This window comes from Crotalus tigris, unplaced genomic scaffold, assembly GCF_016545835.1.
Source record: "Crotalus tigris isolate CLP2741 ecotype Arizona unplaced genomic scaffold, ASM1654583v1 scf7180000017576.4783729, whole genome shotgun sequence".
NCBI lineage: Eukaryota > Metazoa > Chordata > Lepidosauria > Squamata > Viperidae > Crotalus > Crotalus tigris.
The window spans coordinates 4,377,971-4,404,762 of record NW_024096487.1 but is presented as its reverse complement, the minus strand read 5'-3'; the positions used below and the strand labels follow the sequence as shown (position 1 = coordinate 4,404,762).

The 26,792-nt window shown below is 39.1% G+C and overlaps 1 protein-coding gene across 20 annotated transcripts in view; it reads right to left on the bottom strand.

Moving 5' to 3' along the window:
- Window positions 1-26,555, bottom strand: part of LOC120315267 (keratin, type II cytoskeletal 1-like) — a 34,807-nt gene extending 8,252 nt beyond the window's left edge. For 14 of the 20 annotated variants that reach the window (XM_039359334.1, XM_039359352.1, XM_039359379.1 and 11 more), the window contains exons 1-14: window positions 26,449-26,555; window positions 25,147-25,167; window positions 22,807-22,839; window positions 20,718-20,753; window positions 19,690-19,725; window positions 16,568-16,606; window positions 15,475-15,543; window positions 9,099-9,137; window positions 7,198-7,233; window positions 6,395-6,430; window positions 5,781-5,822; window positions 4,049-4,117; window positions 2,488-2,514; window positions 1,185-1,235 (exon numbers count right to left, since the gene is read on the bottom strand). In XM_039359334.1, coding sequence (XP_039215268.1) covers window positions 1,185-1,235; window positions 2,488-2,514; window positions 4,049-4,117; window positions 5,781-5,822; window positions 6,395-6,430; window positions 7,198-7,233; window positions 9,099-9,137; window positions 15,475-15,543; window positions 16,568-16,606; window positions 19,690-19,725; window positions 20,718-20,753; window positions 22,807-22,839; window positions 25,147-25,167; window positions 26,449-26,499 — 585 coding nt within the window. In that variant the 5' untranslated portion in view covers window positions 26,500-26,555. The other 6 variants (XM_039359434.1, XM_039359468.1, XM_039359493.1 and 3 more) reach the window with 6 other exon arrangements.
- Between the last annotated feature and the right edge of the window lie 237 nt (window positions 26,556-26,792).

The following is a 26,792-nucleotide window of genomic DNA, read 5'->3' as shown; positions in this document are numbered from 1 at the left end:
TTTTTCAATATTCTTCCACATTCACAAAAAGACAATGTGTACAGAGAAAAAAAAACCTTGCACTGAATTCATGCCACAATACATAAATTTATTACTGAGGACAGGCAACATTTAATAGACAGAGCTCCGGGGTTAAATCTCTTTCCAGAACCTTCCACAATGCGATCACATTTCACACATGAATTTGAGTTCGCTTAGTTACTAACCAACTCAAGGGCAAGCCTACCAGCTGCACTGACACATCAGTCTTAAATGCGGATATTTTGCACTTGATTGGGTTTCTTCTAATTGCCCTATGGATTTTCTGTGACTGTGAATTATTTGATCTGGTTACAATTTAATATGTTGCATAAACTCCGGAGAGATGGTTAGACTAATAGCCAGAATAAGTGTCTTGCCTTGCTCTGTAAAATGAAAGAGGGTTCTTAAGGTAGACTTTTACTTTATTAAATATTTCAGATCATTTGAAAAAAAAATCCCTTTGGGGGGTTTTACAATACTTACAGGTGAAAGAAGCCCTGGAAAAGGAAGTGAGGGAATCTACTGCATCTGAATTCCATTGCATGCAAAAAGCACATCTTTGGGACCATATAGATCAGTCAAAAACATTAAGGACTGAAACAACAGTGGCTAAAAAAGAATCCTTTAAGAAGATTCAGAAACGTTTTCCTCTCACATGTCCCAAAATGTGTTCGGTTGCCTACAAGATTTAGCAGCCAATGAGAACCCAGCAGTCAGTAAGGACTTCCTTCACACATCATACCATGAAAAACTTCTGTCTGTTTAACTTTCATCAAGATCCTTTTCAATGTTATGTCAACTTCCACCTCCTTCTGCTTCATGTTAGAAAATTTTTTAAAAATAGGCATGGTTTTATGTACAAGTTCTCTGCCCATTGAGATCTCCTTTACATTATTTCTTAGCTTCCCTATCAAGCTTTCTCTCTTTCCAGGCCTTAAAATAGGTTTTTCCAATCACCCTAGCTTCCTACCTTCTCCAACATCATGTCTATGTTTCTCTACAAACATTACTAACTTTATCCGAATTCCTACTGGAATTCCTCCTGGAATATAGGGAGATGATTTGGGGGAGTGAGCCTCAAGAGGGTGGCTGTGGTTACATACACAAAAAATTTCAGAAAAGACTTCAAGGAAATAAGAGACATTAAATGCATACCGACTTACCCCTTGATTACTTGACTGTCTATTATTCCTTTTGCCAATCATTGAATTGTACTAAAAGGGGAATAACAAGTCAGCTTGGATTATGGATGCTTTTGAAACCTTGTTGTGATAGTTCATGTTTTGGGGGCTCTGTCTGGGCCTCTGCAGTTTGTTAAAATAAAATGGGGCCCCTTCTGAGAGCTAACTGTGGTTCAGAATGCAGTTGCATAAGAAGAAATTGGAACTTCTAATTATGTCACTGCTATGCAACCTGCATTCCAGCACTACTTGTATTATTAAAGAAAAACTAGGCGTTTTGAAATCCACAGTAGATATACAGAAATAGAGATTCAGTATAAAGAATTAGAAAGGACAACAGAAGCCTTCTTCTCCAACCCCCTGCTCAAGCAGGATATGCATAATTCTGTATTTATTTTTTTATTTTATTTTTGTCATGCTTATGTTGTGTATATTGGAGGTGGTGACCCTTTGAGAACTGTATGCGATGAAATTTCATTTTAAGGTAAGCCGATTGGTGTACATTCAAAGTGACAATAAAGTTATTATTCTATTCTGTTCAGATCCTGTATCATTCCAGACCAAATGTTTGTCCAATCACTTCTTGAAAACCTCCAGTGATGGAGCATCCACAACTTCTGGAGGCAAGTCATTTCTAATGACTAACTATTCTCACTGTCAGGAAATTTCTCCTTAAATCTAGGCTGGATCTATGTTTAATGATCTTCCACACATTACTTCTGGTCCTGCCTTCAGGATCTTTGAAGAATAGGTTGACCCCCCTCTACTCTGTGACAGCCCCTCAAATATAGGATGCCCTATGATTGCATATTAAATACTGTATGGTTGCATACGTTATGATATATTAAAATGAGATTCAGGTCTGTGTTCTGAGGAAACCTGAGAATACAAAAACAGTGACATGCATGTTGTGGTATCATCTCATAGATTGTGAAATTACTTCCTTGATAATTATGTATAACTCCCTTTCGGGGTCCCACAGACATTATAATGCACATCTCACCCTTTGTAATCTTCCCCACATGGATATTCACAGCTGAGATCTAATTTTCCCCCTTTGATACAGTCCACAGGGGGAATCTTCACCCCAATACAACTGCTGGATCTATTTTTAAGAGATCAGTTATTTGAAAGGAAAGTAAAAACATGTCAAATGCTTTGGCCTTGCCTGCTGTGATTATACTCTGTTGACTCTATGATATAAAAAGATCAAGAGAGATATTTGTTCAGATCAAAGAAGAATATGAAAGAAAGGAATAGCCAAAGTTGAACAAAAGCTACTTACCATTTGTTCAGCTTTTTTGAACACATTCTAAAATGGAAACAAAAGGATATCTTTATAATTATGTTGTGGCAATATATGCTATCAGCATTGTGAGGGTCAGGCCTGGGCCCTTGCAATTTCTTCTGGTCAATAGTGGACCCTCAAGGGTCACAAAGGGTGTTAATGTGAATGGAACAGACACAGCAGAACTATTGTCCAAAGAAATGGCTGCTTTCCAAATATTCTGCACATAAAACCACATAGCTCTCATCATGCCATAATTCCCATCTTCAATGTTATATATCCTTATCATATGGATGGAAGCAATGGATGGAAACTAATCAAAGAGAGAAGCAACCTAAAACTAAGGAGAAATTTCCTGACAGTTAGAACAATTAATCAGAGGAACAACCTGTCTCCGGAAGCAGTGAATGCTTTGTCTGAAATGGTATAGGGTTTCCTGCCTGAGTAGGGGTTAGACTAGATGACCTCCAAGGTCCCTTCCAACATTATTATTATTATTATTATTATTATTATTATTATTATTATTACTACTACTACTACTACTACTACTACTACTACTACTACTACTACTACTACTGATAATTATATTTCATTTCATTCCTTGGAGAGAAAATATGCCTTTCTTATCACAACAGAGAGTGATTGGGATCAAATAGACACACATTAATTAAGACTGTTCTGCAGGTCTATTACATAACTATTTTTTTCAAATCTGGCAACTTTTAAGAAGTACGGACTTCAAATTCCAGAACTCCCCAGCCAGCATGGTCTGAGTTGAGTTCTATGCATCTAAACCTAGTTTGAAGAACTAGTTTATCTAGTTTGAGAAACACTGCCCTAAATGGAAATCTTCATGGGAAGAGGACTTAAAGCATACCTACTTTATCCAGTCTGGCAGAATGGGCAGATATCTTTAAGAAAAGTCCAAATCTTTATAGAGCAGTGGTTCTCAACCTGTGGGTCGGGACCCCATTTGTGGTCAAATGACCATTTCACGGGAGTCGCCAAACAACACAGTCCGCCATTTTTTCCCCCCTTTTCCTTAGCTGTGCTACTCCCTTTTATTCTATTGGCTTTTGAAAGCCAATAGAATAGACTCTCTTGAATAGAGTTTAATTCTATTGGCTTTCAAAAGCCAATAGGAATTGTCCAGGCTGTCTCTGCCCTGCTGAGCCCGCCAAAAGTCCCATTCTGCAAACGGTGCTGCACCAGTTGAGTAGTCCTCGACTTACGACCGGTTGAGTAGTCCTCGACTTACGACCGGTTGGGGTCGCGGCATTAAAAAGGTTGAGAACCACTGTTATAGATTTTCTTGCCCTCTTCTTCTAAGCCCCAAAAGAGACCGGTGAAGCCAGAATCTTTCAAATTCTGACAATGGTCATAATGATGTCCTCCTAAAAAATATTCTCAAGAGCTTATAGTTTCCTGCTGAATTATTCCTGAAATGTCTGTAAATGCTTGGAGGGTTGAGAGTGAGTCTAAAGCGGATGACTTTGATTACATCTAAGAAGGATAACATAGAAAACAAAAGAAATGAGATAAGTGTGTATATACTTACAATAAGGTTAGTCACCCCTTTGCCAAATTCAGCATTCTGGATAATAGGTAACAATTTTTTTGCGAGGACCTGTAAGGAGCAAGAAAAACCATTATCCCCTTTATGAATTCCTGAATAACATCTATCATACCAATAGGAAATAATGCCTCTTGATTTTTCCAAGAGGAAAAAAAAACATTATCCTCTTTTATAGATTCCTTCATAACCATGTTGCACTATTCCTCTTCAAGGACAACAAAGTCAAGTTGGTTTTCCAAAACATATCCTGATAAAATAAATCCTTGGAAGGGAAATGAGGGAAGACACCTTACTAGCAAAACTAGTAAAGAGTATTTGAGCCAAGAATTTACCATTTTATAGAAGGAAAAAAAAAACACACACACAAGCAGGGAAAAGTAACTTTGGAGAAATCCTCCCCATCCAAAAAGTGTCCCTTGGGAAATCCAAAATACAGGTTTCTCCCTTTGCTACTCAGTACCCAGGAATACCACTACTCCAATTTGGGAGTTGGTGTTGTTGTAACATGTATAGAAGGTATTATAAGCTGCTTTAAAAAGGAAAATGAACAAGTGAAATGTCTATGGAGATTCTCAGTCATCCAGGCCATGGCTGCCCCAAAGGTGTTTTTTCACGAGGCAACTGGATTTTCTTGTTTTTCTTTGAAGACGTTTCACTTCTCATCCAAGAAGCTTCTTCAACTCTGACTGGATGCTCAGGAAGGATTTATATTCCTTGCAGACAGCTGGTCATTTGCATTCTTTTAGAGCAGGGGTCTTCAAACTCAGCCCTTTTATGACCCATGGACTTCAACTCCCAGAATTCCTCAGCCACCATGCCTGGCTGAGGAATTCTGGGAGTTGAAGTCCATGAGTCATCAAAGGTTCAAGTTTGAAGACCCATGTTTTAGAGAGTAGTTGTCAGAATCCAATTATATTTCATCTCTAGTTATCAATTATAAAAAACCCCATTTCTGCCTTCTATGGATTCTGCCATATGAGGAAGGGAAGGGGTGAACAAAGGGGTTTATGGCCCTCACTTCCTTTGGTATACTTCAAAGGAACTGGATGTGTGTATCACCAAAAGGACTAACCATAAGAATGGGGCTATTACTTTTCATGTAGTTCTCTTTGAAGTCTCCACCCAGCCGGCAGTAAGGAAAAGAGGGTGGGAGTGTAATGCCTGAGACTGTCATTGGAAGAGGGGGGTGATTGGGTGGGGCTACTGGGGAACCCCTTAAAACCTTGAATGGGAGAGCTTGGACCCCAAGTCCTGTCTAGAACGCCTGAAACCATTTTCTCTTAATAAAGGATGCCTGTTGGAAGAATTATTCCAAGAGTTCTGTCTTCTTAAGATGCAAAGTGGGGTGGGTCCTTACAGTAGTTGAGGCCACTTGGAGGCCACTCTGTGTTGAGGCCACTCTGTGTCCTCAGGATCACCTGGGTAGTGCAAATGGGTGTGAAGGCTTCTTGAACTGATCCAATCAAAACTGAAGAAACTTCTTGGATAAGAAGCAAAAAGTCTTGAAAGAAAAACAAGAAAATCCAGGTGCCTCTTGAAAAAGAACCTTTGGGACAAAAGGTGAAATGTTTTGGCCCAGCCTGCTCTCTTTCTGCTCTGGGGTCTCTGAAGATGCTTTCTGGGAGGTGTGGAATAACAAAAAGGATGTTTTATTGAATGCAGGAAGAATAGTACTAAAAGAAGGGGCAGAATATGAAAAAAAAAATCTACTTACCACTAGGTCACTAATCCTAGCTTTGCCTTGTTTACCCATATTCTACAAGGAAAACAAAAGTTATAATTTTTACTTTGAAATGATATCACATATGATTTTTGTAACTATACCATCTTTGATGTAAGTGCTATGGCAAATGACATGATGTCATAAAATGCATTGTAGTCTTCTCCATCAAGCTGGACCATGAGAGGTTTATAATGACACAAAAATGATATGCATGACATGATATCACCACAAACAAGTTGCAATTATCTACTTCATCTCTAGATGGGATCTCTAATCCCAACAACTGCTGGAAGACAGCACTGTGAATATGTCTTGGCTTGCCCCTATTTCTCATAGGCACACCCATGGCTGAGATCTGATCCCTGCCTCTGCTACTCATTCCTCAGGGGAAATATCACCACAATTTGGCAGTAGGAGTTTATTTAATGGATAAATTGTTTCTAAAAGGAAAGATGAAGCTGGTGAAATGTTTTTGCCTTGGCTGTATATTTATGCTCTGGGAAGATGCTTTCTGGCAGGGGTAGAATCACAAAAGGGATGTTTCATGCCGTGTAAGAACAATATCACTAAATGAAAAGGAAGAAGATGGAGAAAGAGCTACTTACAATCAATATCTGAATATCTTTTTCATTCAAAGCATTCTACAATGGAAAGAAGCACATCAAAGTCTATTCTGACATGAAGACATCCAGGACTTCTCTATCCATGCCATCACTATCACTTTGGGATATCATATACAAGAATTGCTACTTCCCTCCCCTTAGGAAACACACTTTTCTTATCTCAGCAGGGAGTGCTTAGTCTAAAAATCAAATCTGAATTAACAGTGTCCCAAGGCTTCTTTTTTTTCCTTTTTTTTTCTCTTTTCAGTTGTGTGAAATAGACTCGTGTATATTAACTATGCAAATTTGTGTCTCCACCTATATGTGCTCTACTTGATTTTGAATGTAGCCATGTCAAGAAAAAGGACTATTGAAAACCCACAATAGCATTTCATTTCCTCTTCCAACTGCTACAAGAATGTTAGCTCAGATTCAGAGCATCTGCTGGTCAGAAAAAGATCCCCCAAAGATTTAGACCATCCTGAACGCTAAAGCCCCCTTTTTAACACTTAACTCCCTCCCACCCATCTAAGTTTGGGGACTGTGGAAGACGGCCATACTTTTTAAAAATGAGACAACTATCATAGATTTGATCATCATACTTTTTAAAGAATGAGACAACTATCATAGCTTTCATCATATCATAACTATCCTCCTAAATATATAGCATGAGTATATCTCCCTGCTTTGTGTACAAATGCTAAATGTTGGTGCGGGTAGGGTAGAATCCAACAAGGGCTGTTTCATCAAATGCAAGAAAGATATTTCACATGGAAAAGAGAGAAGATGATCAAAAAGCTACTTACAATTACTTTTATCATGATTTCCTCCGACAGTTCCTTCTACAATGGAAACAAAGGGTATCATCTCTATTCTCTTATTAAAGTATATATGACTTTTCCAACCATGGTATCTCTACCATTTCATATATCATAAAAAATAATTCCTTCATTCTTCAGATGGTAAACATACATTATTCATTACAGCAGGAAATGATTTATAATCAAAAATACAAACATGAATTAATGGTATTCTGATGGTATAGCTTGCCCTTTTCTTTCTCTTTTCAATATTCTTCCATATGCAATGTCAACGTTGCTAACATTGGATGTTTTTGCTTTGACAACAGTTAGAGATGCAACCATTTTTTTCTTATGTTTTACTTTTAGAGTTAGATGATGCTAGGAGGGGGGAGGAATGTGCATGAGAGTTTAGATAGACATAATAATACTGGCCTTAGTGTGTGAACCAAGGTTAATGAAATAAGAGATGATAAGAATTGGCAGGCTGGAGAACTGGAGGCAAGGCCTGCATTTCAAACTAATTGGAGAATGTGATTTATGACTGTTAATTGGAGGAGGGAATTGGACTCATGGGAGGGGAATCCAGTTTTTGGCTTCGACTGTGTTAGTGCCGATGCTGTTACTCAAATAAAGATTCTTTAAGGTAAACAATGCCTCAAAGTTCTTTGAAAAGTTTCATTTGTCAGAACCATGACACGCACACAATAACAAGAAACACATAGAAACCTGAATCAAAAACAGTGGTGGGATTCAGCCTGTTCGCACCACTTCGGCAGAACCAGTAGCTAATTTTTTGTTGCCCAGGCCCAGCATCCACACAGAGAACCAGTTGTTCACCTATTTGAATCCCACCACTGATCAAAAAGCTTGCATTGGCTTTATGCATGAACACAAAAGAGGGTTTCAGAGAAAAGAGATAGCAATAGACTTATATACTTTTCCATAATGCTCTGCAGTACTCTCTAGGTGGTTTACAATCTCAGCATAATGCCTCCAACAATCTAGGTCCTCATTTTACCAACCTTGGAAGAATAAAAGGCTAAGTCAACCCTGAGCCCCATCAGGATTGAACTCCAGGCTATGGGCAGAGTTTGCCTGCAATACTGCATTCTAAGCACTGCACCATCAGAGCTCTTTAGATCCTTTAATAGATATGCCTCTTGAAGTTGAAGCTCTTCTAAGAATATGCACTACATGTCTTCATTTCATATGTGAACCTAGATTTATCCTAGTTATCTCACAACCATTAGGGACTGAAACTACCACTAGAGCAGTGTTTGTCAATTGCATCTATTTTTCTCATGCATATCTTATATTTATCTCATGCTGCTACCTTATATCAGTAAATGGTAGGAAATTCAATCTATTATAAAAAAATAGGGATGAGATTGCAAATGGCACACTGTAAGAAAATAAGGGTCCATCTTGTAATACATCATGAAGTAGGTGCCTCGACAACTTATGATGATACAAAAATGAAGATATATGTGCCGTGATGTCAACACACAAAGGTCGCAAGTAGCTACTTGCTGACACCACTCACAACAACTGCAGCCATGACATCATCTTGCACACATGATCACTTGTCCCTTTTCCACAGAGGGCTATCCATGTGAGAAATCAAAATCTTTTTCTTTAGCCGGGGAGGGGGGACATCTGTCCAATTTAGCTGGTGGGTTTTTGTTTCTGTTCTGAAGGGGTCAATTGGTTGCTTTAAGCTACTTAAAAAGCAAATGTAAAAATAAATCAAATGTTTTTATCCTATTTTCTGGGTTTGTATTTTCTGAGCTCTGGAGATGCTTTAAGTGTTGGGTGAAGAAAAAAAATAAAAACAGAGGTGCCTGTTCAAATGCAAGAATAATATTAAAGAAAGAAATGGAAGTAAATAAATCAAACTTACTTACTACCAAATCATTCAGAGGACCATCTTTGATGAAGGTTTTCTACAAAGGAAATGAAGGAGATCAGTTCTATTCAGACAAGATAAAAATCACTAAATATAACTATACCATAACAGATATCATCAATACCATATCAATTTCTTCTATATCTTTCACTCTCCAAATAGGAACTATGCCTTTCTAATCACAAATGGGAGCGATAAAGCCTAAAAGACCACATGAATTAATAGCATTCTAAGACTTTATTGTTGTTATTGTGAGCAAAGACTTTATATATATATATATATATATATATATATATATATATGAACATATATGTTTTCTGAGGTTTTCGCGGGTGTTTGTATATAGGTCTTTGGTTGTTCGGGTTTTCTCCCGCGTAAAATTGGAAGTGTCTTGGCAACGTTTCAACGAAGTCCCATTCGTCATCTTCAGGCTGGTGTTTTCAGCTTCGTGCTTTGAGCAGCAATGTGTGGTCTTAACTGTTTCTTCCTTTTAACTGCCAGTGGGGGTATGAACTGATTGGGTGGGAGCTTGGCTGTGTTCTGATTGGGTGGAGGTGTGTTCTGATTGGTTAGGGGCTTGGCTGTGCTCTGATTAGCTGGGGGGTTGGCTGTGCTCTGATTGGCTGGGGGGTTGGCTGTGCTCTGATTGGCTGGGGGAGTGTTCTGTTTGGTTATGCTCAGGTTAGTCTGAGTTGCAGGGAGGTTTAAGATTTTGGGCTGCCTTGCTATTTTTTGGCTTCGCGTTCGTGGTCGTGCCTCATCTTCATGGAGGGTGTCAGTTTGCTTCATGTATGGATTGGAGGGGTTTAAAGTGGCTAAGGATGCAACTGTAGTCTGGCTTCTGGTTTGTGGTCGTGCCTCATCATCGGTGTGGCTTTGGGTTTGCTTTTTGCGTGGATGTGTGGTGGTGACATCCTGTGTGGTTTTTGTGAGTGTGGGTCTGGTATCATTTTTTCTGTTAGGGAGTCGTTTGTCAATAAGGACGGGTTTCCAAATGGCTGGTAGGCGGGAGGTATCATCTCGCTTGTTCATGCTGTGTGGACATTTTTCTAACTCGATGGCTTCTCTGATTATTCTGTTATTAAAATGTTCACTTTTGGCAATGATTCTGGTATTTTTAAAGTCAATTTTATGTCCTGTGGGTTTAAGGTGTTGGACCAGGGAAGATTTTGGTTCCTCTTTTTTGACTGAGTTCTTATGTTCTTCAATGCGTGCACTTATTCTTCTGTTGGTTTGTCCGATGTATGTGTTGGGACAAGCAGTGCATGGGATTTCATATACTCCTTGATTTTCTAACTCAATTTTATCTTTGGGGTTTCTAAGGATGGTGGATATTTTTCTGTTTGTGCAGAATGCTGTTTTGATGTTGTGTTTATGGAGGATCTTACTGATTCTGTCTGTGGTGCCTTTTATGTATGGGAGGAGGGCTTTGCCATTTTCTTGTTCTTTGTCTTGGATTTTAGTGGGATTTTTTGGATTAGGTTTGTAATCTTATTTCTTTGGAATCCATTGGATGTTAGTACATTGGTAAGAGTGTGTAGTTCGGTTTTTAGGTGTTGTTCGTCAGCTAAGTGTTTTGTTCTGGAGATGAGTGTCTTGGCTACGGAGTTGATCTGTGCTGGGTGGTGGTGTGAGAGAGCGTGCAGATAGCGGTTTGTGTGTGTTTTCTTCTGGTAGATGGTGTGTCCTAGGGAGCCATTGGATTTCTTGTAGACTAAGACATCCAGGAAGGGAAGTTGGTTGTTAGCTTCTGTTTCCATGGTGAACTGTATTTTGGGGTGTAGGCTGTTGAGGTGTGTGAGGAAGTTGTCCAGTTTTTCTTTCCCATGTGGCCAGATTATGAAGGTGTCGTCTACGTATCTGAGCCAGAGTTTGGGTTTGTGATCCGATTTTTCTAGAGCTTGGGTTTCAAAGTGTTCCATGTAGAGGTTTGGCAATGACAGGTGAGAGGGGTGATCCCATGGGTGCTCCTTCTGTTTGTTTGTATTTTTGTCCATTATAGATGAAGTATGTGTTGGATAGGCAGTGGTTGGTCAGATCTAAGATGTGTTTGGGGGGGTTATATTTGTTTTGGATAGCTGTCAAGGCTTCTTTGATAGGCACTTGGGTGAAGAGGGATATGACATCGAAGCTCACGAGTAGGTCGCTGGGCTGTAAGTTTTGTTTCTTTATGATCTCTATAAACTGGAATGAGTTTTTTACGTGTGAGGTGATGGATTCTGCATAGGGCTGTAGTTGTTTGGCGAGAAATTTGGCTAGGTTTTGTAGAGGTGAGCCTATGGAGCTGACTATAGGTCTGAGTGGGGTTCCTTCTTTGTGTATCTTGGGGAGACCATAGAGTTTGGGGCATCTGGATGATTTCTCTCTGGGAATGATTCTTTGCTGGATCTCTTCGCTAATGGGGGAGGCTTTTATTTTGGATCTGGTGGTTTTTTCCAGGTAGGTGGTGGGATCTGTATTTAGGGGTTTGTATGTGGAGTCTTGGAGTAGGTTGGTTAATTTGGTTTGGTAGTCAGATGTGTTCATAACCACCGTGGCGTTGCCCTTGTCTGCTGGTAGGATTATTATGCTGGTGTCTTCTTTCAGGTTACGTAGTGCTGTCTGTTCCTCTTTGGGTAAGTTGTTTTTGGGTGGCTTGCTGGTGCAGAGGATGTTGGTGATTTTGAGTCTGATTCTGTTTCTGTTCGAAACAGAAACCTTCAGCTGGTGCTGAAATCTTCAGCACCAGCCTGAAGATGACGAATGAGACCTCGTCGAAATGTCGCCAAGACACTTCCAATTTTACATGGGAGAAAACCCGAATAACCAAAGACCTACATATATATATATATATATATATATATATATATATATATATATATATATATATATATTATATATATATTGTCCAAATAATAATGATCACCAAGAGAGTATCTATTAAAAATAGAATTTAATCCACCGAGCTTTCGTCAAACACATTTGACATCATCAGGGTTAAAAGGCAAACGCCGGGGAAAGGTCTTATATACAGTTGTTTAATGTCTGTTTCCGGCTCCTGGAGCGTGTCATAGGCCCCAGCTGATCGAGTTGAATCTCAAGCATATGCCCCACATCAGTATCTATCCTCTTTACATTGCTAGTTTGCGTTCTGTCATGCGTTACTCCGTCAGTTGTTTCAGGGTTGGGGATCAAGATCTTTTTGCCTTCCCTGCTCATAACCCCTCCACCATCCCACACACAACTTCCCTTTGGGAGCGGGGGTGGGCAATTATTTACACTGCTTTCAATATCTCTGCAAGCCCCAAGGCTGCTTTGATCTTGTTTATCTATCTCTCGGAGTTGTGACGCAGGCTCATAGTCCCCGCCCATACTATTCCTCCTCCCCTCCTTCTTCCCGTGGGTTCTCCTAAGCGGTCTGCTGTTCATTTCCACGCTCTCTCTCTTACGCACAGTCAGAATGTTTCCTGCTGTTGTCCCATTGTCATTGCCTCGTTGTTCCATCCATTGTCGATGAGCACCATTGCCGCTCATCCCCAATTCTCCGTTCCCACTCCGTACGGTGCTCTTCCCCTTTAATTGCAGTCTCTGTTTCATCCCATAACTTTGTGTTGAGAGTATCGGAAGGTGGTGCATTCTTCTGCTCGACTGCGACCGAGTTGTCATAATGTGCCTGGTAATATCCTCAAAGGGGGATTCGTCCTCGTTCTCATCGTCTTTGTTGGACCTAGTTGTGTTCCGTTTTTCTTCCGGTTCCTCAGGCTTCACTCCATCTCCATTCCGTCTCAACGGTAATCCGCTCCCTACGGATCGTGGCAAACTCAGCTGCAGTTGTCTGCTAGAGTTAGTCTGTTGTTGATCCGGGAGGGGGGAGCTGTCAATGGAGACTCCATTGATGTGATTACGTAGGGAGGGGGGCCGGGCGGTATTCTCTTGGTTATAAGTTTTTTGGTTGGGTCCCCTCCACACATTAGCACGGTTACCGGCACTCCATATTTTCAGAGCTTGGTGCGCTGTGCACAAATCTACATGCCGATTGATGGATTCCGTTCCTGAAAACCATGCCTCTTTCAATAGGCGACCTCTTTTTGTCATATCGTTGGCCAAGATTTGGGCATTCTCAAAATCAAAGCAGTGATCATGTTCTGCTAAGTGATCGTGTTCTGCTAAGCGGCACAGTATGGTATCAGGACCTCGAAATGGACAACAAAGAGAGGAACCCCGGACACGAACCGTACGAGTGTCGCTGCCGTACATTAGTAACGTGTCAGAAGCCACAGCCAGGCTCCTGGCACCCCACAACATACAGGTAGCTCATAAACCTACCCAGACCTTACGAGCTAAAGTGATGCGCCCCAAGGACCAGCTCCCCACCGCCGAGAGATCAGCCATAGTTTATAGAATCAATTGCACAGACTGCCAGAGGAATTATGTAGGCGAGACCTCGAAAAGACTTAAGACTCGTCTACATGAACACAGGTTAGCCATTAGACGAGGTGAACAACATTCGCAGATTTGGGCCCATGTAGCAGAACACGATCACTGCTTTGATTTTGAGAATGCCCAAATCTTGGCCAACGATATGACAAAAAGAGGTCGCCTATTGAAAGAGGCATGGTTTTCAGGAACGGAATCCATCAATCGGCGTGTAGATTTGTGCACAGCGCACCAAGCTCTGAAAATATGGAGTGCCGGTAACCGTGCTAATGTGTGGAGGGGACCCAACCAAAAAACTTATAACCAAGAGAATACCGCCCGGCCCCCCTCCCTACGTAATCACATCAATGGAGTCTCCATTGACAGCTCCCCCCTCCCGGATCAACAACAGACTAACTCTAGCAGACAACTGCAGCTGAGTTTGCCACGATCCGTAGGGAGCGGATTACCGTTGAGACGGAATGGAGATGGAGTGAAGCCTGAGGACCCGGAAGAAAAACGGAACACAACTAGGTCCAACAAAGACGATGAGAACGAGGACGAATCCCCCTTTGAGGATATTACCAGGCACATTATGACAACTCGGTCGCAGTCGAGCAGAAGAATGCACCACCTTCCGATACTCTCAACACAAAGTTATGGGATGAAACAGAGACTGCAATTAAAGGGGAAGAGCACCGTACGGAGTGGGAATGGAGAATTGGGGATGAGCGGCAATGGTGCTCATCGACAATGGATGGAACAACGAGGCAATGACAATGGGACAACAGCAGGAAGCATTCTGACTGTGCGTAAGAGAGAGAGCGTGGAAATGAACAGCAGACCGCTTAGGAGAACCCACGGGAAGAAGGAGGGGAGGAGGAATAGTATGGGCGGGGACTATGAGCCTGCGTCACAACTCCGAGAGATAGATAAACAAGATCAAAGCAGCCTTGGGGCTTGCAGAGATATTGAAAGCAGTGTAAATAATTGCCCACCCCCGCTCCCAAAGGGAAGTTGTGTGTGGGATGGTGGAGGGGTTATGAGCAGGGAAGGCAAAAAGATCTTGATCCCCAACCCTGAAACAACTGACGGAGTAACGCATGACAGAACGCAAACTAGCAATGTAAAGAGGATAGATGCTGATGTGGGGCGTATGCTAGAGATTCAACTCGATCAGCTGGGGCCTATGACACGCTCCAGGAGCCGGAAACAGACATTAAACAACTGTATATAAGACCTTTCCCCGGCGTTTGCCTTTTAACCCTGACGATGTCAAATGTGTTTGACGAAAGCTCGGTGGATTAAATTCTATTTTTAATAGATACTCTCTTGGTGATCATTATTATTTGGACAATATGAATATTCCCAGGAGTCGCATTTTTGTTTTTATTTCTAATATATATATATATATATATATATATATATATATATATATATATATATATATATATATATATATATATATAATAATATGTGATCACCAGGAGAGTTTAAGTAAGAAAAATCAGGGCTAAAAAGCCAGTTTAACAAGAATGACTTAAATAGGTTTGGCTGACACCTGCACCTGCACCTGCACCTGGCTCCTAGACACCCTCGTATCCCCTCCCCTTTGGTGATATTTACTCTCATCACATCCTTCTTTCTGCTACGGGTCTCAGGGGCGTTCAATTCAATGCTAATCCTCATTCCGTTAGGGCTCCAGAGGTCTTCTAAAGGATTCCTGACATCTTTTAAGCCTAAGCCACCAAGATCTGTGAAGCCAGACTGTTTCAAATTCTGGCAATAGTTAAATTGATGCCCTCCCTTAAATATTTAAATATTCCCAAGAATTTATAGCTTCCTGCTGGAATAGTTTCTGAAAGGTGCAGAAATCTTTTGGGAGAATGAGGCTCAAGAGGGCTGCTGTGATCACATCTAAACAGGATAACATAGAAGATATAGAGGAAATGAGTGAACTTAAGAGTGTATATACTCACAATCAGTGAACATCCTGCTTTGCCACCATTAATTCCCTTAATAATTTCTAATATGGCAGGTATTATTACCTATAAGAAAGGAGAAAAAAATCATCTTTTTTATAGATTTCTTCTTAACCATGTTGTTCCAATGCAAGATAAAAGCATCTACCTTGCCTGGGCCACTGTAGCCCATTAAAATAAACTGGTAAATCCTTGAGGACCACACAGGCTATTGATGTGAATGGCCTTACAACACCAGAGTAGGTAGGCAAAGCCATATGGATCATTTGAAACTAGAAAGGTAAAAAAAAAAAAAAGCCATGACAGGGATTCCAGGTATGCTACTATATTGTCAGATTTAGTAGCAGATTCTTGAAGCCTTCATTACTCCTTTTTAAGAAAACAAAGTGAAGACTCTCTTTCTCACCCATTCTACTTGCCCAGAGCTGAACAACCATTTTCTTCTCCTTCTTCCTTCTCAAGGCCAGAGCTGAATTTCTCTACAAGCTATATCACAACCTGAATACTAAAACTTTCTCTTTACTACTCAGGCTTCAATTTGAGTGCAATTTTTACCTAGCCTATTCTAGCACTGATCATGTTACCTAGTTAGGATAATGAAACATTTGCAAGAAAATAAGCAAGTTCATAGAGCACCAAGGACCTTTCATTTGTGTCAAGTGCTAGGGGAACCAGGAGATTTAGGCAGTTCAAAGGAGTATAAAGATTTATTGCAAGCTTAAGCTCTCTACAAAAATCTGACCAACTAACAGTAAAAGGAAATACACAGGAGATAACAGAGGCATTCAAGACAGACTGGATTTAGATGTCTTGCAGGCACACAGAGACTCACAACTTATGATGTGTTTGACCCCTCGCCTGGGCTCAGCCTGGTCATTTGGTCCTCATATTTGAGTTGAAACCATTTAGCATTTTGCAGAGAAAAAAAAAACATGGGACCCTTCTCATGGCAAACATTGTCCTGGAGATAGTTCCCAAAGGATCTTGACCACACATACAACAAAATGAAATGAGTTGGGGTTAGTGAGTGGAATTACATGCAAGAATATTTCACAAGGAAAGAAAAGAGAATGAACAAAGAGATACTTACTATGAATTCTTCATCTTTACACTCCTCTTCTATACAATCCTGCATATAAAACAAAAGGTATTACATCTATTCTAACATGATTTCATTTCTCTAACTTAAATTCTGCAGAATAAGATGTGCACCTATATAGACAGTTAGGCCACTATTACCATCTTTTTTTAAAATATACATTTTACTGTTTTTTTTTAATTTTAACATCAAAGTGCTCAGGAAAACACTGTGATGAAAGGGTAATCAATCATAACAAAACAAGTCATATATATATATATATATATATATATATATATATATATATATATATATATAACTAAAATTAATACCTTAAAAAAATTCCCCCCCTCTATTTCCTCACATGATATAACAAATTTAGTTTAATCTATTTCTTCTTGAAATTCAATCAATCCACAAAATCATCCCTACTATTACATCTACATAAATCACTCCTGCTTTTAAGCTCCACTAATTTCAATTAAAATATTCCAATTGATCTTAAACAAACATATTAATAAAATTTTGGGTATCCCTTCTACAACACACATAATATTCCAAGAATAACATTCTAATATTTTCACATATATTCCATCTCTTAATTTAATACATCATTAATTAATACCCTTTCTTCTCTTATCATAGATCTCTCTAATTCTTCTGCTATTACAAAATAGTTTTCTATATAAACAGAGTAAAAAAAAACAAAAAAAGAATTATTTTGACCTGTTAAGTAAAATTTAACTCTCAACCAAATTAACTATCATATCTAAGATAAACATATTATTACACCAATTATTATCTTACTGCTTTCATTTACTCAATTAGATTGTCCAATCAGTCCAAATTTCTAAAGCCTTTTTGACCCCATAATTAAAATTTTAAATCACATTTTTAAATCTAACTCTAGCTTTTTTTCTATACCAAGCTGATTTCCATAATGTCGCTTCTATGTCATCAAATCTCAGTATTTGAGTAGTAATGTTTATCAACAAATCGATCTGATCAAAATTCTCTTCCCTTTCTTCCAGTATGATATATGCAATATAGTCCATTTTATTCCATATTATAATTTCAGCTTGCTTATCCAGGTTGTCATAACTTTCAATCGATCGTGTCTGGCTGTCAATTCCTGTTAATTTTGGCAATGGGAGAACTTCACTTATAGTCATTTTTTGATCTTCAAAGTTTTCCATTTGTACATAGACTTGTGAAATATCCTTCTCTGTAGTAGTTAGTTGATTTATAGAGTAGTTATTTAAGGTCTCAATCTGGGATTTTGGGTCCAGAATTTTCTAAAGTTCAATTGATCAGTGAGTTCTTCCATCTCAGATTGTGTACACTGTTGCATATAAGCTTCTTCTTGGCCTGTAGATTGGTCTTTTGAAATTTGGGGCTCAGCTTGTGATTCTAGAAGATGGTCTTTAGTTTTTCTCCATAACTTCATCTCCTCTGTCATTTCCAATATCAGCTCATAATCCAGTCCAGAATTCAACTGATCAGTAACTTCTTCTTCCATCTCAGATTGTGTATACTGTTGCATATAGGCTTCTTCTTGGCCTTTAGGTTGATCTTTTAAAGTTTGAGGCTCAGCTTGTGGTTCTGCAAAATAACCTTTAGTTTTTCTCCATAACTTCATCTCCTCTGTCATTTCCAATATTTTTTCCAATATCAGCTCATAGTCAAGCTGTGGGTAAAAGTCTTCTATTTCCATAGTAAAAGATTATTTTAAAGTTTTTGTGGAAACTATATTTATTAAGAGTCCATATACATCTGCCTCCACAATTTGTAGATCACAAACACAACCCACAGCTGTTTCCAACCCTTTATCTTTTCTTCTTATTAATTCCTGAAATAGTGTTCTCCAAACACTATTTTTGCCACAAGATGTCCTCAGTAAGCTATAAAAAGCTTTTTCTTTGCATGTTAAAAGCCTTTATCTCATTAAGAATGACAACAAAAGAGACAGAAAAAAGCAAATATCTTCAGTAAAGTAAAATAATGCTCTAAATTAGGAATCTTTCCAGGGATGCCCAATATCCAAAAAGTTCAAAATATAATAAGTGCTATTTTATAGTTTTGTTTAAAGTATTATTATTATTATTTTTCCTCCAAACAGACAGAAGCTGCTTTCTTAAAACAGGGAAGTCATCCAAAAAGCAAGCTCTTTGCAGGAAAAATAGTTCATAATGGAGAGAGGGAGGAAAGGTCGCACCCGGATTCACCACAGTGGTTCTTTATGCTTAGATGATTTTCTGACTTCAGCTGGCACAGCGAAGTGATCGGCCATTTTACTACCGAACTTCTTCTCTATCAGCCCTACGGAGTTAGGGGGAGCCGCCGCTCCACTGTTGCCGCAAAAGCCTCCTCAACGGTGGTCGCTCCAACAAGGCGATTTAAGACACACATAAGGGTCTACCATACTACCATCTTTGATATCATATATGTCAATTGCTTCATTCTATAGGTGAGATGCACTCATTTCTTATTAGAATACATTCTGATTGGCTGTAAAAGATACCTATGAATGAACTGTGCTCAGAAACTCTTTGTGTCATTCTCTTTTCAATATTCTTTCATCTTCAAAGAATGGAAATCTGCACAGAGAATCAAGTGGAATAATGCTTGTATTGAATTTCTGTCTCAAAAATGCTTGTTGACAAAAGAAAGCAGTTAATAGAAAGTTCAAGTGGGGTCCAGGCTGTTTGGGAACCTGGCATTAAATCACTACCTTCCATATTTGTAGTCCTTGACTTATAACTGATCACTAAGCGACTATTGGAGGTTATGATGGACCTCACTGGGTGTATGTTTTCAATCGTTCCAAAAATCCCTCTTTCTGCCTGGTAAAACAAACTCTGGAAAAGGAGATGAGGAAATATACCATCTTACCAACAAAATTATGTTTGGACTACACAGATGACACCCCCCATTAAGGGACAGAAATTACAGGGAGAGAAAGAAATTGTTCAGGACACTCTTCCCCAGTGCAAAACTTTCTTATATCCAATTCTGAAAAAGTGTTGTCCACACATACAACCAAATAAAGTGGGTTTGGGTTTAGGGTCAATGACATAGGCATGTTTTATTGCAAGCAAGAAGTAACTGCACAAGATGAAGAAAGATCTACTTACCATTAATCTGTCAAGTTTCTTGACTTCCAAAGTATTCTATAAAGAAAACAAGCACATCAAATTGTATTCCAATAGAAGGTATCCAGGACCTTTCTATCCATGTCATCACTACCAGCTTAGATACCATACACATGAATTGCTGTTTTCTTCCACTTAGGAAACCCACATTTCTTATCCTAACAGGAGTGGTTACATTACAAAATAGAATTTAATTAACTATGTTCTGAGCCTTTCCCCCCTCATTCTCATTTCAAAGTTCTTTCATATTCATGGAAGTATAAAATGGATAGAGAAACCTAAGGGATCATAGTTGTATCCTATTCATCAACCTACAAAATGATTGCTTAGAAAAGATAAATTTTACCAGACATGGCACTTGGGAGATAATGCTCTTTTGAGAACACTGTCCATATTTTGTATAGAAATGTAGATTCACTTCAATTACACACCTATACACAAAAGACATCCCTATGATGGAATATTGTGGGGCTTTTTTTAATCTACTTCACCTAGCCCCTCACTCTTCTATCTCCTCAGCCTCTTCCTCCTCCAAGTAAGTTCCAATCTGAAATAGACTCACTGTTAAATATGCAGATTTGTGTTCCCAACTATATGTGCTCTACTTGATTTTGAATGTAGCTGTATGAAGAAAAGGGAATATTGAAATCCCACAATAGCAACTCATTTCCTCTTCCAACTGTTACAAGAATGTCAATTCAGAGCATTTTCTGGTCAGAAAAAAAAAAGATTCAAAATTTTTTTTAGGCCAACCTAAAATCCTTATTTAAGTATTCAATACACCCCACCCCTCAAAGTTTGGGAATTGGTGACGATGAGTAATATTTTCATAGGTTTAATCATAAAACAAGATAGCTCTCCTCATAAATATACAACCTGGGTATATCTCCATATATATAATTGCTAAATTGAAGGATGGGTTGGTTAGAATCTCATGCTTGCATGCTTCATGGCATGCAAGAAAGACATTTCACAAGGAAAAGAGGAAAGATGATCAAAGAGCTACTTACCATTAATTGTGCTAGACCTTCTTCACTAATTGCATTCTACAAGGGAAAGAGAAGGTATCATCTCTACAGTAGTGGCCAAACTTGTGGAAACCTTTTGGGAAAAGTCTATTTTTGAGGTTTGATGGCTAATAACACCACTTTTTTTTGGAGTAGTACCATAAAGTTATATATCAATGGAAAGATAATTTAACCAAGAATGTAATGCAACAAAGTTTGTTCAACTATTTGTACTGTAGTCTATGAAAAGTTATCGCCAAATAACCAGAAAAAGGAAGCACAGCTTGCTTAGGCTGATATCAGGTAGCTTTCCTTCATCTGATTGTAGCCAATGAGCATGAGTGTTTAGAGAGCCAATAGGTGCCATCTTGTTTTGGCAATGAGCCAATCAGATCACAGTAGGATTCAGTTATTGATGTCATGTATTGAAGCTGAACTCAAATACTTTGGCCACTTAATGAGAAGGAAGGACTCACTGGAGAAGGGCCTAACACTGGGAAAGATGGAGGGCAATAGAAGAAGGGGACGACAGAGAATGAGGTGGCTGGATGGAGTCACTGAAGCAGTAGGCGTGAGCTTAAATGGACTCCAGAAGATGGTTGAGGACAGGAAGGCCTGGAAGAACATTGTCCATGGGGTCGCGATGGGTCGGACATGACTTCGCAATTAACAACAACAACAATTGAAGCTGAGAGGAGGACATTTGTCAGTGTGTTGTGTGATCGCTATCAAGTTGGTTGGGTTTTTTTTGTGTGTTCTTTCATTTAGTGAGCTTGTAGGCATAATAAAATTAAAGTAATGGTGCAAAGAGTTGACAGGTCGCCCAGAAAGCGATGTAAAATAGTATTATTAAGTGAACAAGGCTACAGTTCTAAAGAAATTAGAAGAAAAAATGGTGGAAACTTAACCAAAGGTGGCATTTCTACTGTACACTTTTCCCATAAGGCCACTACTGTATTCTCATATGAGAACATGTGTCATGTCTCCAACCATGCCATCTCTGCCATTTTGTATATGATATAAATGAATTTCTTCCTTCTTCAGATAGGACCAGTCTTGTCTCTTGGGGATAAAACTCTTCTGTAAATATGCACAATGTGCCTTCATTTCATGTGTGAGCCAAGATTCATGCTATCCAAACTGTGCTTTTCCAAAAAGCATCTCCATTTTCTTGGTAAACGTTTTCAAGGAAAAAACCCCAAGAAAGTCCAGTTCCTTTTTGGAAAAGCATCTTTGAGGCAACCATGACCTGGATGTTAAGAATCTCCATAAACATTTAGATTCATGCTAGCTATCCCACCAGATCAATAAAAGTCCCGACAGCTGCACAACATCCCAACTTTGAATAGTTTTAATGTGGGTTAGATTTTTATACATTGCTTTGTGGTTTACTGAGTTGGGAGAGCACAGATTATTTCATCATTTTAGCATTTAATTATTACACAAACTACAGAAAGAAGATGGAATTAGTAGCCAGACCAAATGCTTTGTGTGATCTCAGTAGTACTAAGTAGCTAACTAAATAACCTTGAGAAAGACTTTGATATAATAAAATATTTTGGATCATCCAAAAAAATCTCTCCTGTCTTTGCAAATATATTCCAATAAAATAAACCTTGAAATAGGAGGTGAGGAAATCCATTTATCAGCAAAATTGCATCTGATGAAGGGAATATTAGATGGGTCACAACCATCAGGAACAGAAATTACCACTAGACCAATGTTTCTCAATCTCTCAACTTTAAAATATGTGGCCTTTAACTCCAGAATTCCCCAGGGTAGCATGCTTTAAGATGTATGAACACCAATAACTTCCCTTTGTTGGCTAGGGAATTCTGGGGATTGAAGACCACCCATCTTAAAGTTGCAGAGGTGAAGGGACACTTCATTAGAGAAAGGAAAATGCTCCATAGGCTCTCCATGAAAGAGCTAAAATTCATGGCAGAATCTACAAATTGCTGTTTTATGAGTATGTGTAAAAACAAGAATCCATGGATTTGATGATGGTTGCTTTTTACCCTTCAGGAAATTGAATAATCAAGGATTGAGATTATGCAAGGAAAGAGCATAAGATAAAAAAGGAATTACTTACCATAATTCTTTCCAACATTCTATCGTCGTCGTTCTATAAGGGAAATAAGAATGATCAGCTTTATCCTCACATGATAACATAATATGACTGCTCTAACTGTTCCATCACTAGTTAGTACACATGTGGATGGCTGCATTCTCCAAATAGAAAACACATATTTCTTACTACAAGAGGGAGTAACAGGGCTAAAAAAAACAAATATGATTTAATAGTGTTCTGATATCTTTTTATCTATTCTTTTTCCTTTCAATATTCTTCCACATTAGTACAACCTCAATATGCATAAGGATAGCTGAGGATTTAGGATACCTGAGACCTCTTTACTGTAACAGTTCTATCACTGCCAACCTAAATATTATATTCATGCATTGCTGCTTTCAGAAAATACATATTCATTGTCACAACAGGGAGTGTTAAGGCCCCCCCCAAAAATATTAACTGTTCTGAGACTTTTTCTTTTTTTCACTTATTTTTCTTTCTTCTTCTTTTTTATAGTTTTATCATATTGTAAAATTCTAATTAATACTTTCATTAGTTTAATTTAAATTAAATTATTAAATTTAAATTAAATTATGTTATTAGTTTAAAAAAGAGATGATATAGGAATTTAAATATCAGAAAGAAAGAAAGAAAGAAAGAAAGAAAGAAAGAAAGAAAGAAAGAAAGAAGGAAGGAAGGAAGGAAGGAAGGAAGGAAGGAAGGTTAAATTTTATTCTCTCCTATATCTTATATATTTTATTATTATTTATGTATATGTTGCCTTAATTATTTTTATGTATAACTCAAGGCAATGAACGTGTACAATGCTGCTTGTTCCTCCTATTTTCTCCACACAACAACCCTGTGAGGTAGATTAAGTTGAGAGAAGGTGACTGGCCCAAAGTCACCTAGAACTCACAGTCTCCTGGGTTCTAGCCTGGTGCCTTAACCCCAAGACCAAACTGGCCTTATACTCCATACCTCCCATCAGATTGCTCTTTAGGAAAACACAATCTGTTACAAAAGTCTGGGAATCTTCCACAGAGAATACAACAACTGCAGGATGACATTATCATGTACATATCATTATATGGTGGAAGGGCTGAGAAGGTACACAGAATTTGTCGAGATTTGGAAAACTTAAGAGAAAATGTACTTGTTGCAAAATTACCAATGGAGTTACAAGATATGCTAAAACTTCAAAGACAACAATTATCACAGTAATATCCTTGGTCTACTTTTTAGAGTCATAACTGAAGAATGATGAATTAGACTTCAGTGGAACTGAAGCACTATTTCAATGGCAACCCTATGACACACCTGTCAAAGGTGACATGTCATGTTGTTTTGAGTGACACGCCAGCATTCACCACTATGCAATCACAACAAAACAATGAAACAATAACAATGAAAGGACACCCCATTCTTGCAGGATATTTGGAGGCTGTGGTGGCCACGCAAGAATGGGGTGTACTCCCACATGACCACCGGGCCCACCAGAAATTATACAAGGGAGTTGTGTTATTGCGTGACCTTCAGCACCTCAAAAATTCACACGAGAACAAGGCCAGCTTTCCAGTGGTTTTCAGAGGCTTCAGGGGCTGAGGAAGAACATTCTATGAAACTGTTTTAAGAATGAAAGCTTCGTGTGACTTTTATGTCTGAGAGAGGATTAGAACTTACATTTTCACTCGATTTGGCAAAGTGAATTCCATCCCAACCCAAACTATTTCTCCGTCTCAGAATTCTGTTGAGCAACAATACCCTAGATCAATGGTGGTGAACCTATGGCACGGGTGCCAGAGGTGGCACTCGGAGCCCTCTCTGTGGGCACATGTGCCATTGCGCCAGCCTCACCTTCCCCTGTGACCCACTCCTCTCCAGCAGCCCCCCTGAAGGAGAGTCACCCCTGAGTGTGGCCCACACGGAGCAGCACAGTCAAAGACATGGCAGCCAGGCAGTATAGACAAGACTCTGCCCTCACACCCCATTGCACACAGTTGATGCTGCAGGGCGCAGGCAGAGGGCATCGCACCCTAGCACTATTGGGCTCCCTGGGCAATCTGTGGCAGGCCTTGGAGACAGTGAGTTACCCTTTGGGCAGGTGGGGTGGGGGATGGGGAGGCGGAGCGGGGGTGGGGCAGGGGATGGAGTGGGGGCAGGGCCAGTTTTGGGGCACTCGGTCTCTAAAAGGTTTGCCATCACTGCCCTAGACGAAGCCCTTGCTGACTCTTCTGCACTGGGTGATTTATACCTACTTTTTTTTTCTGAAACTAGATATACTGTAGCTCTGAGCTCTTTTTGGAGAAAAGGGGGCATATGCATTTTCCCCAAAGGGGGGGACAGTGTTATGCTACTTACCATATACTTTGCATTATTACCCTGAAAAGAAAACAAGAAAACATCCTTATTTTTGCCTCTCAGATGTGCAGTTTCTGATTACTGGTTTTCTTGTAGTCATTTGTAAAACAGAGAGAAATTACACCACCAGCAAGATGAGGAGAAGGAACATGCAGATACATGTGTACATTTTAGAAATACAGTCATTATTTTTGCTAAAAGAGAAAACGAAGTAGATTTGAATATAGGAGGAACGTTCTGGATTTACATGCTTGCTGTCTCTCAAACTGATATCTAGGGCAACTTCAAAGTTCCCTTCTTCCTTCTCAAAATATGCCTGCAACAGAAAACCCTTGTGATAGAAATCTTGTAAATACTAGATCTAAAGGAATGGAAATCAAACAAAGAGACAGTATATTGTATGCTCATAAGTCAGTATGACTTCATTCAGACATGGCTAGGTCCAAAAATGAAGACATTTAATCTGATGTGTCCCTTGTGATATACTATTGATGATAAGAGACATTTCTACCTCTGTTTCAATCCACTGGGATTGAGACACACCTCAGGAACCTGATTTGGAATTGGGTCCGGCATTGGGACTGAGTAAGCAATCACTAGTGCCTATAACCCAACAGAGGCGTCATCCAAGGTTTCTTTACCTCATTCCTTCTCTTTCTTCCTGTTTTCTCCAGTACAAATTGAGAAAATGCTACATCTTGTTCCTATTACCACCTATGTTAGTCAGAGTCCACTACATCTTCCAGTACTGCAGCCCTTCTTCCAAGTATTCCTTGTGTTGATATATCCAAGTAAAAAAAATAATTACTGTAAAGATTTTTGGGTAGCCAATAAGCCTTGACACAAATGTAAATTAATGATCAAATATTAAGGTTCCTTAGATGTTTATAGGTAATATAATATGATATGCAGCTTAGGTGCTAATGAATTTGTGAATTTTGCTCTCTCCCATACTCTACCCCAAACTCTTCCCATATCTTACACAGTTACTAATATATTTTCAACCAAAAGTATTTTCAGCCTTCTATATTGATCCAATTCAGAAGTTCAACAAAAGGTTATCTCTGATTCCAATACTAAGTTGAACAGTGAAAAAGCTAACGCAGAAAGCAGAATGCCAACCTGAATTCAGAACTACGGATACAGATGAATTTCTGATGATTAAAAGATGATTCGAAGCTCTCTGCCTGATTTTTGAATCCATTCATAAAGAAATGTGTAATTAAAGCATGTAGAGAAGCTCATTTCATCTGCAGGCACCCCAGCTGAAAGGCTCATTCAACCCACAAAATTTAGTCTTACATGTTGTGCAGAAAGCGTAAAAGTCAAAGCAAAGATTAAAAGAAGATGCATCTTGTTGCTCTTCAGCTCTTCTGGTCCTTGGTGTTCTTCTAAGTGACTTTACTCAGCTCCACTGCCAAATTTTAATATCTTAATCCCCAGGCCTCATTGCCCAAATCCAATGCCTCTATTGTTACTTGATTTACATGGAAATGTGAGGCTTCTGTTGCATCATGCACAATTGTTCCATCATCCGAGTTCAAATTGAAGCTAAAAGGCAGAGGTTGTGTAAAGTTCTAACATCACAGAAGAAGGACTCAAAGGGGCTTCTTTCTATAAGGACTATCAGACGTGAGTGGCATAAA